At 39.0% G+C, this 16,816-nt stretch overlaps 1 protein-coding gene across 1 annotated transcript in view; it reads left to right on the forward strand.

Moving 5' to 3' along the window:
• The window catches only part of COL28A1 (collagen type XXVIII alpha 1 chain), a 176,495-nt gene extending 170,145 nt beyond the window's left edge, over positions 1-6,350 (forward strand). Inside the window, exons 34-36 of the mRNA XM_058724995.1 lie at positions 1,531-1,723; positions 4,155-4,327; positions 5,641-6,350. Coding sequence (XP_058580978.1) covers positions 1,531-1,723; positions 4,155-4,327 — 366 coding nt within the window. The 3' untranslated portion in view covers positions 5,641-6,350. The remainder of the gene's footprint in view (positions 1-1,530; positions 1,724-4,154; positions 4,328-5,640) is intronic.
• The last annotated feature ends 10,466 nt before the right edge of the window (positions 6,351-16,816 follow it).

Raw genomic sequence — 16,816 nt, forward strand, 5'->3', positions numbered from 1 at the left:
TCAAGCTTTTAAGTTATTTTTTCCTTAACAAAATATGTGCAAACAAAACAAAACCAAAACATAGGATTTCTTTCTTGAAACAGGCATTTCTCAGATTTTATCACCAGCTTACCAATGATTTGGGGGAGGCTTTTTATTCATTTGGAGCTTTGGGTTCCCCTATAGAAAATGAAGTATTCACAGAATTTTCCTTTAGCCTTAAAATTCTGTAGTTCAATGATGACAACAAAATTTCACATTCAAATCGATATATTGTACACACAAGACCATTCTCAAAGAAGGAGGAAGGCCAAGTGACCCATTGTTTTACCTCCATTTGTCCCAAAAGTTGTGTTTTGGGGCTAGTGACATACCATAATTGTATTTGAATTGAGTGCTCTTTATATTGGGCTGATGACTACATCAGTCCCAATGGAAATGTTTGCTTTGATTTACCTGATAGTACTTTAATCATTGTAAAAATATACACAATGAGTAATAGAACTGATTAGTCCTTCCGTGTGTGTGTGTGTGTGTGTGTGTTCTGTGTGTGTGTGTGTGTGTGTGTGTGTGTGTGTGTGTATGTTTGTGTGTGTCTATAGTATAGACAGCAGAGAGCAGCTAATGATAACAGCTGGCTCTGGTCCCAGGATGATAAGAAACATAGGTAAGAAAACATCAAAAAATGACTTTACTTAGTTCGATTTGCCTATTTAAATAAATAAACAAAAAGAAAACAAAAAGAGTGCCTTGCAAGGATAAGTGACCATACCGTGCTAAGACCAAGATAAATGATTGACTCAATTCCCTGTAGCTGGGGTCCAAGGGAAAAGAAGTAAAAGAACTTAATTGGTCCCATAAAAGACTGACCTTTGCTTTTTTTTTTGAAGCAAAATACCTTTTTTGCCTTGTCTCATTACATATCATAAATTCAGACAGAACTTGGAAACTTGAGTCCAGAAAACTTGCTTTTGACATTATGTTCCTTTGTTCCTTCACTAACAAACATTTTTAGAACTTCTTAGAAGCTGAGCATCCTGCAGCATTGGGCATTTGCTGGGGTCAAGATAATAGGATGAGACGAAAAGCAATTGCTACTATTTTTATTTCACCTGCATGATTGTCCTCTGCCACCCAATTCCCAATCCCAAAATCATTTGAGGGTTTGTTGTAGATATTTTGGAATATATTATTAATTTCTCTAGTGTTAAGAAATGGAAAAGTCCGTTAAAAAGGCAAGATCAAAGAAACTAGTGGTTATTTCCCCTCCTCATGACAGTGAGTATGAAAAGAATGGAGATAAATTTCTCCCAAGCCCATACCTTTCATACTCTGAATGTGGATCTTTCCGGAAGGCCAAGCACAGGGACATCTGTGCCTGGCAGAAGGGAAGTCCATAACTTAGGTACTCTGGGATGCATGACACAGAAGAGGGGCATCATTCCCTGAGCTTTTATTGAAATAATATTGGAGAGTTGGGGAGAAGAAGCAATGCTGAGGTTTTCCTGAAATATTTCCCCAAACTAGAAACGTGAATTTTTTTGTGTGTAGGTCACTGTCTCTGGAGCCCATGACAAAGAGAAAGAGCCTAACTGGGCTGATGGCCTGACTACCACTCCTTCACCTGAGGCTGCTACCACCCAGGAGCCATTGCTCAGCCTCCCTGAGGAGGGGGCAGAGGGTCTGGAAACAAGAATTCCAAGTCCCATTTTGAACTTAAAGCCAGAAAAGTTGGCGCACCAAGGTAAGAGATACCTGCCAATCAGCTGCTGCATCTACAATGTCAAGGCATAGAAAGGATGTGTCTCTGAAATCTCATTCAGAAATAACATGTGTTGACTCAGGGAGGACAAAAGACACTTTTCATTTTATTATAGGTAGAATAAGAAAATAGAATGGTCATAGGACAAATTTATGCAATAAGAAAATTTTAAAGCTCTTATAATGTTTAGTTTTTTAGAGATTTAGGAGTTTTTTTAATGTTTACTTATTTTTGAGAGAGAGAGAGAGAGCGAGAGAGAGAGAGAGAGAGAGAGAGAGAGAGAGAGAGAGGGCGCACAAGCAGGGGAGGGGCAGAGAGAGAGGGAGACAGAGATTCCAAAGCAGGCTCCAGGCTCCAAGCTGTCACCGCAGAGCAGGGCTTGAACTCATGAGCTGTGAGATCATGAAACTGAGCCAAAGTCAGACACTTAACCAAGTGAACCACCCAGGTGCCCCATGTTTATTGTTTTTTGTTTGTTTGTCTGCTTGTTTTATTTAAATGCCTTTACAAGGGTACCTGGGCAGCTCAGTTAAGCATCTGACTCTTGGTTTCAGGTCAGGTCATGATCTCCCAGTTCATGGGTTTGAGCCCCATGTCAGGCTCTGTGCTGACAGTGTGGAGCCTGCTTAGGATTTCTCTCTCTCTCTCTCTCTCTCTCTCTGCCCCTTCCTGGCTTGCTTACTCTCTCTCTAAAAAAATAAATACACATAAAAAAATAAATAAATTTAAATGCCTTTACAGATGATTGTGTTCTCATTTTGCCATGGCCCCTACCACTCCCTATTGTCTTATATGTGGCCTTGACTCATGTAGACATTTGAATTTTTGACTCCTAGATTATAGGAGAGAAAAAAGCTAGAACCTAGATTCCAACTCATCAACATATTTTCTGTGGAGTTAGTATCTATAGAAATTAATCATTATATACATCGTTTCTGAAGAACATGCAAGAGAGACAACATCTTTGCCCAAAAGAACTTTAGATTGGTTTGACAAGTTATACAGTATACATTACTTAGTTATTGTTTTTAACAGTGGTGATAGTGAAAGTCTGCTCCTTTCCATTCGGTCTAAGGAGTCTTCATAGGAGAAGGAGATTTGGAGGTTAGTTTTAGAAAATAAAGGAATACAGACATGCTCTATATCTGGGGAAATGATTACGAGAGATGGAGAAAGGACTTGTTTTACAATTGAGAAATGAAGCTTATGGCATATAAACTGTCTCACAGAACACAAGTCTCAGGCAGTAAGTACCTAGTTGGTTTTTGTGGTTTTTCTCACCTTGGAATCACTTCCTCAGTAAGAAATACTAATCAAGACACTAAGGAGTACCATGAAATAAAGAGAGATTTAATGAATGGCTTTCCTATTGTAGTTCTCCTTTGTCTTTTTTTCTTCTTTACAATGGAAGTGTTTCTGAGACTTATTTGCAAATAGACATAAAAAGGTCATGATTTTATTGTCAAGAACTATTCTTTTTATTTATTTTAAAAACTTTTAAAATATTTATTTTTGAGAGAGAGAAAGAGAAGGGGAGGGGCAGAGAGAGAGGGAGACAGAGGATCTGGAAGCGGGCTCTGTGTTGACAGCAGACAGCGCAATGCAGAGCTCAAACTCATGCACTGTAAGATCATGACCTGAGCTGAAGTCAAATGCTTAACCCACTGACCCACGCTGGCACCCCAAGAACTACTCTTCTTAAGAGAAACCTGTGATATAAAGAGAGCCCTTCATTTTATTTATTTATTTTGTGGTAACTTATTTTATTTTCATTTCATTTATTTATCTTGAGAGAGAGGGAGAAAGGGTGCCTGTGTGTGCAAGAGCAGGGGAGGGGCAGAAAAAAAGGGAGAGAGAGAATCCCAAGCAGGTTCTGTGCTGACGCTCTATCCCACAATCCATGAGATCATAACCCGAGCCTGAACCAAGAGGCGGGCACTTAACTGATCAAACCACCCAGACACCCCAAGGATTTTCCTTTTCTAGTGGGCACAATTACATGGGATCACAGTGGCGCTTTCTAGAGGGAATGTGTACAGAAGGCTGAGATCCTCTTTATTCTAAATGTTAATTTGATTTTAGATCAAGTCCAAAGTAAATGAAGAACTCCTGTTTTTCTCTTGCCAACTAATCCCTGCAAGAGTGTTAGCCAATGAAGGCTCACGGGGTTATGTTTTCAGGGAAATATGCATTTTTAATGAGGTTGCATGAAGATCAAAGGAGTATCCAAAAGTGGAGTTTCAGGTGCTGGAGGAAATATTTTAAGTATCAGGGAACACGTCTTTAACTTGGAACCATATTTTCTTCCTTGATGTGTTTCTGTGCATGGAGAATAAACTTTACAAAGCTTTCTCTTTTCATCTTTTCAGGGGGAAAAAGCCTATAATAACATGGTATCCTTTTCTGACTCTAGATCCTAGATGCTTGGAACCCCTAAAGCCGGGAGACTGTGGTGAATATGTAGTTCGATGGTATTATGACAAACAGGTCAACTCCTGTGCCCGCTTTTGGTTCAGTGGCTGTAATGGCTCAGGAAATAGATTCAACAGTGAAAACGAGTGTCAAGAAATCTGCATTCAAGGATGAGTAAGTGAATCAACCTCTAACGAGTGTAGTCTGCACACCTAGAAAGAGCTTCTATAATTTCAACACATTCACCCAATACAACTAAAACACCATATCTGAGTACCTACTGAGTACTTAAAATTCACAAGCATAGGTGAGTCCTTACAACCACCCCTAGGATGTAGGTATTAACTACTTTCATAGGCAAAGAAACTGAGGCTCTGAAAAGCTCAGGGACCGCTGGACAGTTACCCAGCTAAAAAGTGGCAGAGCTGGGGATTTGAGTCAGGGATGTGTAACCTCAAGACACAGGCTATCACTACATCACAGCCGGCAATGTAGTTCTGATACGAATTATGTCAGATTAAACACCTGGCCCAACCTCCCAACGTCCCCAGCCCCCACCCAGTACATCTCACTGGTCTCAGTGCCCAACCCCCTTACAGCCCTGTCTATAGCAAAAGGGAAGTGGTAGAAAAGATTTGAGTCTGGGAATCAGAAGGGATGGGAGTGTGTCTGTGCATAGCATGTGGCGAGATCAGAAAGACATCCTGCTTGGGGGAAACCCAGCAAGATGGTGATTATGGGAGATGAGAGGTACTGGGATAGGAGTGAGGTGCTGAGGGTAGTTAGATGTTTGCCTCCCTATCCCTGAAAGTGATTGAGAAACCAATCTGAATGGAAATTCAGGGGTGCCTGGGTGGCTCAGTTGGTTAAACATCTGACTTCGGCTCAGGCATGATCTTGTGATTCATGAGTTCAAGCCCTGCATCGGGCTCTGTGCCAACAGCTCAGAACCTGGAGTCTGCTTTAGATCCTGTGTCTCCCTCTCTCTCTTCCCCTCCCCCACTTGTGCTCTGTCTCTGTCTCTCAAAAGTGAATAAACGTTAAAAAATTTAAAAAAAAAGAAAACTACTTAACTCAAATTTATTAACAATTGTCACTTCTCACTCCTCTAACATGTTTGGTAACAAAGGTAAAAAAACAAAACTATATTTAAGACAAAAGTTGTAATTTAAACAAAGAAACTCTTTTTACCTTTCCTTTAAAATATGTAAATGAGTCACTCAGTTTTCAGGGGCAGAATGAGAAAGCACTTGATAGCCAGGGACTCGCTAAAGACCATAACGGCTCCGGAACAGGGTATTTTAAAGGCAAGACTTTGAAAACTGAGCCACCAAACTGAAATACGACCCAACAGAGTAACAGAGAATTGGCTCTGTCACTTTTGTAATAATTTCGCGACATCCAGCCTGGGAAGATCATTAATTCTGAGCTGTGCTTAGACAGCATTTTTATATATTATCTTACAACACACTTTTTTCTTCTTTCAGGCCTGTGACCCTCATTCAAGTTTGGAGATACAAAAAAGGGCAGTCCAGGAAGAGGAAGCTGGAAGAATAGCCATCTTAACAAAAACAATTTTGCGTGGTTTAATTACATTTTTATTATGTAATATTTGAGACCACAAAAGAATACATACGATATACTTGTAAGTTACCAAACACTATAACAAGATGAACATCAGTGAACATATCATACAGACAATGAACCAGACATAATCAATTCTGTTGAAGCTTCTTGTGTTCCCTTCTGCAATCCCAGCTCCTTGTTCCCTGCCAGGGATAACTCATCTTGAATTTTGTGTTTACCACTTCACTTTGCTATCAGGTTTTTATAGGTAATTTTACATGTAAAATCATTTTTTTTTGTAGCTCTGCACAATACATAGTCTTGCTTATTTTAGAGCTTTATAAAAATGGGGTCATGTTCTAGTCTTCTGCAACTTGCTGTTTTCATTCAATATTATCATTAATCTATATGTTTTACCATATCTAAATGTATTCCTAAGTAACTTATTATTTAGGTTTTTTGAGCTTTAGAACATTTGTTTCATAATATGTAATTCTTTGCAAATTGGTGTGTCAATATAATTCATAGATGTCCATTTATGTTCAAAGTTGCATCATATCTGTGGGCATATATCACAAAATATGTTTAACCATTGCTTTGTCTATGATTAAACTGTTTCCATTTAATTTTTCCCCCTGTTCCATCAGTGTTGCTACAAATGCTCTTATGTAGTTTTGGGTGTATGGGTACCAGTGTTTTTCTAGGGTATATACTGGGTATAATGATGGAGTTGTTGGGTTCCAGGACATATAAACATTCAAAAATAGTATATTATACCAATTTTTCCCCCAAAGTGTTTTGAACCGATTCATTATAAATTCCCACCAGTTGTGTATAAAAGTTTCCACTGTTTGATAATCTTGTCAACACTTAGTATTGTCAGACTTCTCTGTTTTGCTAAAAGTGGGTGTAAAATGATATCTTGTTTTAATTTGACTTTCTCTGGTGGCATCTAACCTTGTTTGTTTACCATCTGGGCTGAGGCTTCTGTGAAATGTCTGTTGATATTTGGAGAAGATTTTTCTATTGGATTGTTTGTCTTTTCCTTCCTTATTTAATTTCTGGAGTTCCTTATAGATTCTGATATTGAATTCTTTATTATTTGTGTCCTCATATCTTTCTAAAAGCATTCATTATCATTTCACATAAATTAATATCTTAGAAAAAATTCTTCATTTAAACAAATTCATTTAAAGTCACATCAGACTCTGAGCACTGGGAAATTTTAAACACAGCTTTAATCAGGCTCTTAGAATTGCTAACAATCCTTAGAGTCTTCTAGTCCTATGTCTCCTCTGTTGCTTATATCCTTCAGACAAATACTCTAAGTGACTGGGTCATCATGGGGTGAACATTTCTGGTAGGACAATTATCTCCTTCTGAGGCAGCCCATTCTTTAGATAACATTGACTCTCACGGATGCAACTTGACCTGGATGTCTCCTTTCATTCCAACAGCTCCTGCTCTGACCTTGTGGAGCCTTTCAGATGGTTGTGTTCTTGTTTTAAAAGAGTTGATCTGTGCTCCTTCATTCTGGGTGCTTTGGTGGCTTCCCTTATTTCCATGGCTCTTTTGTCATTTTGACAAGCTGAGCATGTCTTCGAGCTTGGGACAATGTTCTTGGTGCCTGGTGTATGAGCGAAGGGTGAACTAGCACATCCTCATTCTAAATATGATGTTGCTATAAAATATAAAAAATCTAAGATGGCTTCCATGTCAATAGGAAAGATGGGAAAATTTCCTTCTGTCTTGGAAGCAAAAAGAAATAGGAATTATGCAGCAGGAATTCTAAGTAGTAAGTAGGACTATGGATTGTAAAGACAGCAAAATTAAAGACTTCTTTTCCTATTTCTCTCTGAAATTGACCAGAGGGTTCAATTTTATTTTTACCATCCTTCAAATTTGCCCTTAAACTCCATACTCATGATTTCTTGACATTATTTTTAAGAATTGATGGAATTTTCCAGTTATTCTCTCCTTAGCATATTAGTTGGTGCCATCTTAAATTTATCATTTCAGAGTTTTCCCTCTCCTACATTTTAAGGAAGGATGCTATGGTTTTGCCAGCATCTGCAACTTGGTTGGGGTTTTTCTCAAAGTGATTCTATTATGAATAAATCACTGCTTGGGCTTGTTTTCAACTGTTTAAAACATTGAAACATTCTCCTCCTTAAAATGCTTTAGGGTTTCTCCATCTTTGAGACACAGAGAGTAAACCTTCCAGTGTAGTATTTGAGGGCCTTCAGGACATTTCTGCTAGTTACATTACTAGTTTACTTCCCTCTGGGTTGTTACACGTGTTCTTCAATTCAGCTATAGTCAAACATTTGCTACTTTATGAGCACACCATTTATTTCCCTTTGGAGTATTCCCTTCCTTACTGCCTCCCTGATGGCCTCCCTCTCTCCCTTCTTCACTTACCATTACGGAATGCATTTCGTATCAGTAGATAAAGAGCTACCCTAGGTTTAAGTGCTTCACAGCTGCTTGTTTTATTTAATCAATTCATCTTTGCCGGGCCTTTAAATGTTCCCAATCTTTTGCTATGACGACCAAAATTTCATTGAATATTCTTGTATACCTTTGTCTTTGTGTAAGTATATTCGCAAGGCAAAATAGGACATATAGAATCTATCGAATATATTCATAGGGCAAAATTATATGGAAAACTGTAAAGACACAGAGAATGTACTTCTTAAAATCACTTTAAGTTTTTTTCTTTTAATTCCAGTATAGTTAACATACAGTGTTATATTAGTTTCAGATGTGTAGTGTAGTGATTCAACAGAGAACGTACTTTCGATAGGTATGTCAAAGTGCCCTCCTTAAAGACTGTGCCAATTTATATCCCTCCAGCATAGGGGTGTGCCTGTTTTTTCACCTTCTCACCATCATGCAGTGTTATTAATTATTTGATTTTTGTTCATTTGATGGTTAAAAATGGAATCTCACTTTTGGTTTTTTTTTTTTTCCAGTTTTTTTTCAGTTAAAAGGATGTTTTTATTATTTTATTTATTTATTTTAACTTGTTTTATTTCTTATTTTTTTAAATTTACATCCAAATTTGTTAGCATATCGTGAAACAATGATTTCAGGAGTACATTCCTTAGTGCCCCTTACCCATTTAGCCCATCCCCCCCTCCCACAACCCCTCCAGTAACCCTCTGTTTGCTCTCCATATTTAAGAGTCTCTTATGTTTTGTCCCCCTCCCTGTTTTTATATTATTTTTTGTTTCCCTTCCCTTAGGTTCATCTGTTTTGTCTCTTAAAGTTCTCATATGAGTGAAGTCATATGATTTTTGTCTTTCTCTGACTAATTTCACTTAACATAATACCCTCCAGTTCCATCCACATAGTTGCAAATGGCAAGATTTCATTCTTTTTGATTGCCGAGTACTACTCCGTTGTATATATATACCACATCTTCTTTATCCATTCATCCATCAATGGACATTTGGGCTCTTTCCATACTTTGGCTATTGTTGATAGTGCTGCTATAAACATGGGGGTGCATGTGTCCCTTCAAAACAGCACACCTGTATCCTGTGGATAAATGCCTAGTAGTGCAATTGCTGGGCCGTAAGGTAGTTTTATTTTTAGTTTTTTAAGGAACCTCCATATGTTTTCCAGAGTGGCTGCACCAGCTTGCATTCCCATCACTTTTGTTTTAATCTGTATTTCTCTTTCTTTTGGAGGGAAGTGTTGCTCCAACTACAGCTCCGCATGTCCACAGGAGTATGTATGGAGAACAACAGCAAAGGAAAGCAAAAGTCTACATCATTTTCTATAGTAGAGTCGAGTGCCAGGGCTGAGCTGTCTGGCAAGCATGGCTAGACCATGTAGCATCATTTGGTCCTAGTTAATCCTAAGCAGTTTCTAACCAAATGCCACCTAGCACATTTTTTAGTGCCTTGGGGAAGTAAGCAGAGAAAGACATTCATTCATTCATTCATTCATTCATTCATTCATTCAACAGTTACTTACTGCCTACATGCACCAGGAAACATCTCTGCATTTATGAAGCTTATTTTCCAGTGGAGGAGAGAGAAGAGTCACATAAATGTCAAATTGAGATTAATCTGTAAAATACTGTGATGTGCTTGGTACCATGAAAGAGGTAAAGAGGTCCATTGTGCTAGAATACATAGTAAATACAACAAGAGAGAGTAAGCCTCCAATGCTATAGAAGATTGTAATTGTTCATAATTATTCATTCTTTCTCTGTCTTTGCCATGCTCCCTGTGTGTAGGGTGTACTTTCCCACACACTTGACTTTGGGCTCAGCTACTGACTTGCTTTGGCCTATGGAATGTGCACAGATGTGAGGGATGCCAGGACTGTACTACATGCTTTGGCCTGTGCCTCTTGCTCTGGACCCTCACCAAGAAAATAGCATGCCTTCACCTTTATTTCTGGAAAAAGAAGATGCAGAGAGCTGAAATGAGCCCAGGCAAGCCCAGTTGGACCAGGCAAAGCTAGCTTAGCCCAGCTGAGCTAGAGACAGCTGCAGTCCTCATGTCATGTAAACAAGAAATAGATGTTTGTGGTCATCTGCTACTTAGATTTTGGATTGTTTGTTACCACTGTAAAAGTTGACAAATACAAATCCCTCCTCCCAGGCTTGCCTTGGGTGTATGGACAGCTGTAGCTGCTGGCCCAGCTGACATGAGTAAGTCTGTAGGAGATGGCTGGGTCTTTTCCCTTGTAGGAAAAGGCTCTGACATGCCTACTGTTGCAGTTTCTTGAAAGAAGAGAGAGAGAGAGAGAGAGAGAGAGAGAGAGAGAGAGAGAGAGAGAGAGAAAGGGAGGAAGGGAGGGAGGGAGGGAGGGAGGGAGGGAGAGGGAGAATTTTGCTTCCAACCAAGATGAAGTAACAGGGACCAGATTTACCCTCATTCCTGAAACAACCAAAACCAGACAAAATATAGGAAATGATAGTTTGCAGAACACTGTAAATCAGTCAAGGAAAAGCAATCATTCTGGATAAGCAGGAAAGAAAATGGAGTAAGTCCTGCAATTGCCCCACTTTACTGATTTGAGAGCATTTCCAAGTCACAGTGCAAAGAGGGAGAATGAAGGCAGAAACTGACAGACTCCCCGGGGCTGAGTGAATGAACTGAGAGTCCAGGAAGACCAAGGGGACTAGAATTCTGAGGAGGAAGACAGAATGCTGAAAAAGAGACAAGTTCACAGAGGGGGAACTTGGGAGATCTGTGGAGGGTTCCCCTTAAGTATTCAGCTAAGAACTGATGCATGAATGCATATGAGGAAACTACCCAAAGCTGGAAACTGAACTGCCTGGAGGACCTGAGGCAGCAGGTGCCTGGTGCTAACAGTGGGCCAGAAAACAGTGCCTGTCACACCAGCCAGACTGGAAAACCTCAAGATTCCCAGAATAGTAGGCAGAGTCCATATTCTGGGCCATAAAATAAGTGCCATTAAATTTAAAAGAACTCAGATCATACAAAGTATGTTCTCTTATCGCAATGAAATTAAATTATAAACCAACAACAAAAGTGTATTTTGAGAAATCTCAGAATATTTCCAAACTCTATAAAACCTGCCTATATCCAAGGGCCAAAAAAGAAACCAAAAAGTAATTACACGTATTTCAAATTGAATGAAAATAAATATACAATGTATCAAAATGTGTGGGCTGCTACTAAAGCAGTGGGAAATTTATAGCACTAAATGATTACCAGAAAAGAAGAAAAGAATCTCAAATCAATGACTTAAACATCCATCCTAAGAAACTAGTAAGGAAGAGCAAATTAAACCTAAAATAAGTAGAAGAAAGGAAATAGTAAAGACAAGAATGGAAACTAATGAAATAGAGAGCAGAAAATAAGTGAGTATAAAGTTATCAAATTGTTTAATTTAAATAGATGCAGTTCATTGCATGTCAATTATATCTCAATAAAGTTGCTAAATATTTTTAAAGTGTCTTGTCTGAAGAGAGAGAGAGAGAGAGAGACAGAGTACATGAGTGAAAGTGTCTGGAGTGGAGAGAGCACATGAGTACAGCCTGAGAGAGAGAACTCTCCAGAGACTAGAAATTCCTATGTGTTTGGCATTTTAATGTACATTGTCCCTGTCTAGAAGTAAATGTAGCTACTTTGGTGATGTGTGATCACACAAGTTAATATCCTTTATTCTTAAGGAGAGAAACTAGGGGGTTCAGAGGAGGGTATGCAGAGGTTCCTTTTATACTACTTAACCCATAAATGAGCTGGCTTATTTCCTGTGACAATTCCAAGTCCTTCTGAACCCCAGCTTTACTCCTGTTGCCCCCACCTCTGTTAATGGCATTGCCATGTTGCCAATCTTGCCCATTTGTTTTCTATTCCTTACCTTCCTTTCATATTTCATAAACCATTGAGTCCTCCCAATCAGACCTCAGAAATTTCTCTCAAATCTACCCCTTTTCTCTACATGCTGGCTTCTATCATCTTTGAGTGCTCTCTTTACTTGTTTTAGTTGTCATGTCAATTAACACTTCATAGAAGCATTAGAAGTATTCTAAGCTATAAGTCAGATTATTTTCAAAGCACTACTTCCCATTACCCTCATGATGAGGTCCAACCTTCTCAGCAGGGTTTAAAATCCCCTTCACAATGCAGCTTCATGCTGCTCCATCAATCCCTCCCTACCTTATGCTCTAAGCATTCTGCTCAATAATCCCATATGTACAAGTAAGGTTTGTTTTGGTATTTTTGCCTTTGTGTCTTCATACTTTCTGTTTCCTCTATCTCTTCTCCACATGGCAGACTCCTACAGATTCCGTAAGACTTAGTTTTAATATTATATCTCTGATGAAACCTTCCTCAGCTCAGAAAAAATGGTCCCCTTTTGTTTGACCCCCAAATAATATTGCCCTAGTGGCATCTACTAATGGCACAAGTGAAATAACTAACTGTAACCTGGGACCGCAGACTTGGATTTCTACAGTGGTTTGGGCTAGGCTGTCACAGAAATGCTAGCATAAAAAGGGAGTAACAGGAAGACAGAGGGACTAAGTAGGTCAGAGTTTGTAGTACTACCTTTCTTGGAACCACTTAGAGACAAAGACTATTTGTAGAAATATAGCAATAAAAAATAAAGAGTAGCCATTCTCTTAGAATTAGAAGCATGATCTATGTTCTGGGCATTTAGATGCTTGTACTTATTAATCCCACCCACCTGACAAAGAAATAATTTACTTACTGAGAGAGGGACATGTATCGTTCCAGTGGAGACTATAAACAGGCATTTAAAAAATATATTTATGGGGCGCCTGGGTGGCGCAGTCGGTTAAGCGTCCGACTTCAGCCAGGTCACGATCTCGCGGTCCGTGAGTTCGAGCCCCGCGTCAGGCTCTGGGCTGATGGCTCGGAGCCTGGAGCCTGTTTCCGATTCTGTGTCTCCCTCTCTCTCTGCCCCTCTCCCGCCCGTTCATGCTCTGTCTCTCTCTGTCCCAAAAATAAATAAAAAACATTAAAAAAAAAAAAAAAAAAAAAATATATATATATATATATATATTTATTTATTTTGAGAGAAAGAGAGAGAGAGGCAGAGAGAAAGGGAGATAGAGAATCCAAGCAGGCTCTGCACGGTCAGCACAGGGCCCAACGTGGGGCTTGAACTCACGAACTGTGAGATCGTGACCTGAGCTGAAATCAGGAGTTGGACACCTAACCAACCAAGCCACCCAGGTGCCCCTAAACAGGCATTTTTATTTTTTTATTTTTATTTTTCTTGAGAATTCTCTATTTTCTTTAATTTTTTTAATTTTTTTTCAATATATGAAGTTTATTGTCAAATTGGTTTCCATACACCACCCAGTGCTCATCCCAAAAGGTGCTCTCCTCAATACCCATCACCCACCCTTCCCTCCCTCCCACCCCCCATCGACCCTCAGTTTGTTCTCAGTTTTTAAGTCTCTTATGCTTTGGCTCTCTCCCACTCTAACCTCCTTTTTTTTTTCCTTCCCCTCCCCCATGGGTTTCTAAACAGGCATTTTTAAATGGGGCTCATGCACCAGGGACAAGAAGGAGAGTGGTCACTACCTTCCACTGGCCAGTGTAGCCAAATGCTAATTGAAAGCCCATGTACATTTTTGTTTGTTGGTGTGACTAGTACAATTCATTCTAATGAGTATCCATCACTGTGGGAAAAGCCACATGGAATAAGAAGTAGAAGTCGGAAGACAAGTTTCTTAATTCAACTCTGTTAAAAAATTTTTCAACTGATTTATCTGGTTTGTTTCATAAAGAAAAACTATTTTAAGACAATGAAGTTTTGAAACTCAACTCTATAGTAATATTTATATTTCCAATAGCAAAGGCTCTGGCGAATGATTTGTAAGTAGAGTTTCGGCACAAAGAAGTGGAAAGTTTTTCCGTGGTATATTTGTTATCTGCACTTTCCTAGAACTGTTAGTTCCAAATTAGTGAATATCTCTCTTAAACCTGTTTTCCAGTACAAATCCTACCCTTCCACTGGTCATTCTGTTTTACATAAAGCTTAAATGAGTTTCCAAAATGAAGGAGTTTTCCATTATTTTATTTTGAGAAAAGCTTCCCAAATTAATTACTACAGGATATTGAATGATATACTTTGGTTTTCTGAACCATAAAATATAAAATAGTCATGAACGCATTAAAAGCCTTGAGTAGGTTTCCAGTATTTTCTGTATGCTTTCTTTAGTTTCCACTTCTACAATGGGAAATCTGTGGGTTTTGGGGGGGGGGGGGTTTGGTCAATTCAAACAACATTGTATAGCCTTTAACAGGGAGGGCTTTTTTATTCTCTAGATTCTCATCATTTTAGAAAGAATCTGTATCTTCCTAGAAGAGTTCTTTAGTAAATATATATTCTTTTTTAAAAAAATCAAAAAAATATTTTTGAACCTATTTAAAACTAGAGAATTTTGTTCCTGGTGATAGGGCGACTTTAGTTGGACCAATCCTCTTTCTGGGAACAATGAAATTGTTGAAAAGAGTAGAAGAAATTTCTTTAAAGCATCAGACTGCTAATGAGATATTGAGCAATAACAAGGCTAAAATCTAAGTGGAAACAGGATATTAGAGATGTTAGTAGAACATTGGAACTGGTTTTGCCACACAACACTTATTTCATATATTCTGAAAGAAAACATATAGGTGATAGAAACCATCTACAAGATTAAAAATATACCTAATTTCAACAGGCCAAGAAAAACTTATTTTTTTTGTATTTTCTTATTTAATATGTGCCATTTCTTAACCACCTATAATGTAGTTAAATTTGATGGACAAAACAGTGTGGTGATTGTCATGTGGTCATTAAATAATGTACATCTTCAATTTTTTAATAGAAGTAAAATTATAGGGGCATCTGGGTGACTCAGTTGGTTAACGGCCCAACTTCAGCTCAGGTCATGATCTCACGGTTTGTGAGTCTGAGCCCCATATTAGGCTGTGTGTTGACAGCTCAGAGGCTGGAGCCTGCTTCCGATTCTGTGTCTCCCTCTCTCTCTGCCCCTCCCTTGCTCATGTGCTCTCTCTCTCTGTCCCAAAAATAAACATTAAAAAATTAAAAAAAAAATAAAATTATAAAAGAAGTAATAGTTGTACAAAAGAAAATGAATGCATGGCATCTCTAGGAAGGATTATAAAGTGGAAAGAGTAGAGGCCCAGGACACACTTCCCAAGTAACAGCAATGTTAGAGGGTTGGAAATTAAAGAGAAGCCTGCTGAGGATCCCCAGAGGGAGAGGCTCAAGAGTCACAACTGAGGTGTCTAAGCAGAAAAGCCAAAGGAGAGTTACTGGTGATAAATGCCATTAGGGAGTTTGGTAAGATTTACATCAAGTGTCCACTACATTTAATGACAGGATGGTCATGGAGATCTTGGCAAGAACACCCTTAGAAGAGTGAATGTTTGGACTGAAGCAAGATTGAGGTACCTAAACGAGAGAATGGGAAGGAAGCAAAAACAGGAAATGTAGTGTAGTCTTTCAATTAATTAGGTGGGAATTCAGAGGAAAAAGCCTAGATGGTAGTTGAAAGGGGATAGAGGCTATATCAGTTATTGCTCTGTAACAAACAACCCTGAGTATCTTTTTTTTTCTTTTTTTTTTTAATTTTTTTAACATTTATTTATTTTTGAGACAGAGAGAGACAGAGCATGAACGGGGGAGGGGCAGAGAGAGAGGGAGACACAGAATCGGAAGCAGGCTCCAGGCTCCAAGCCATCAGCCCAGAGCCCGACACGGGGCTCGAACTCACAGACTGCGAGATCGTGACCTGAGCCGAAGTCGGATGCTTAACCGACTGAGCTACCCAGGTGCCCCTACAACTGAGTATCTTAAAACAAGGATTTATTACAACTTTTATGTCTTTGGGTAAGTTGAGTGGTTTTTCTGATCTGGGCCTGCCTGGACCCACTCATGCATCTGGGGTCGGTTGAGGGCTAGCTGATCTAGAATGGTCTTAATTATAGTTTAGAAAGTTGGTTTTCTGTTGGCTGGGATGGGGGAGGTACCTGGACCATGTTCCATCATCCAGCATGCTAGCTTACATGGTGATGGGAGGGTTCTAAGTCAGAGCACAAACCTACAAGATCTCTTGGGGCCTAGTCATGAATTGGCATTCCATTCTGCCACATCTCGCTATCCAAAGTGAGTCACAAAGTCAGCCAAGATTCAGGATATGGGGAAAGAGATTTAACTCTTAATAGGAGGAGCTGCAAAATCCCATTGCAAAACCCACTGGTAGGGGTAAAGAATTGAAGCCATTTTTTGGCAATCAATCTATCACATGGGATGAAGGCTTGTTTTTATATTTGTTTTGTTTTTAATGGAACAGACTTAATTATATTTAAATGATATTGGGAAAGCTATATAGAGGGAGAAGTCAAATATATGAAGGGAAGAGATAATTCCAAGAAGGAAGTTTCTGGGGTACATGGGGAGCATATGATCTACAGCACAAGTGGAAGGATTAGCCAGAGATACCAGTTCCATTGCAACATGAAGGAAAGAGGAAAAGATGGGTGCCAACAGAGAAATGTATTGATTTGGTGGTAGAAGGTTGAGTGAATTTTGTCTAATGGATCCTTTCAAATGAGAAAAAGGCAA

Source organism: Neofelis nebulosa, chromosome 4, assembly GCF_028018385.1.
Source record: "Neofelis nebulosa isolate mNeoNeb1 chromosome 4, mNeoNeb1.pri, whole genome shotgun sequence".
Classification (NCBI taxonomy): Eukaryota; Metazoa; Chordata; class Mammalia; order Carnivora; family Felidae; genus Neofelis; species Neofelis nebulosa.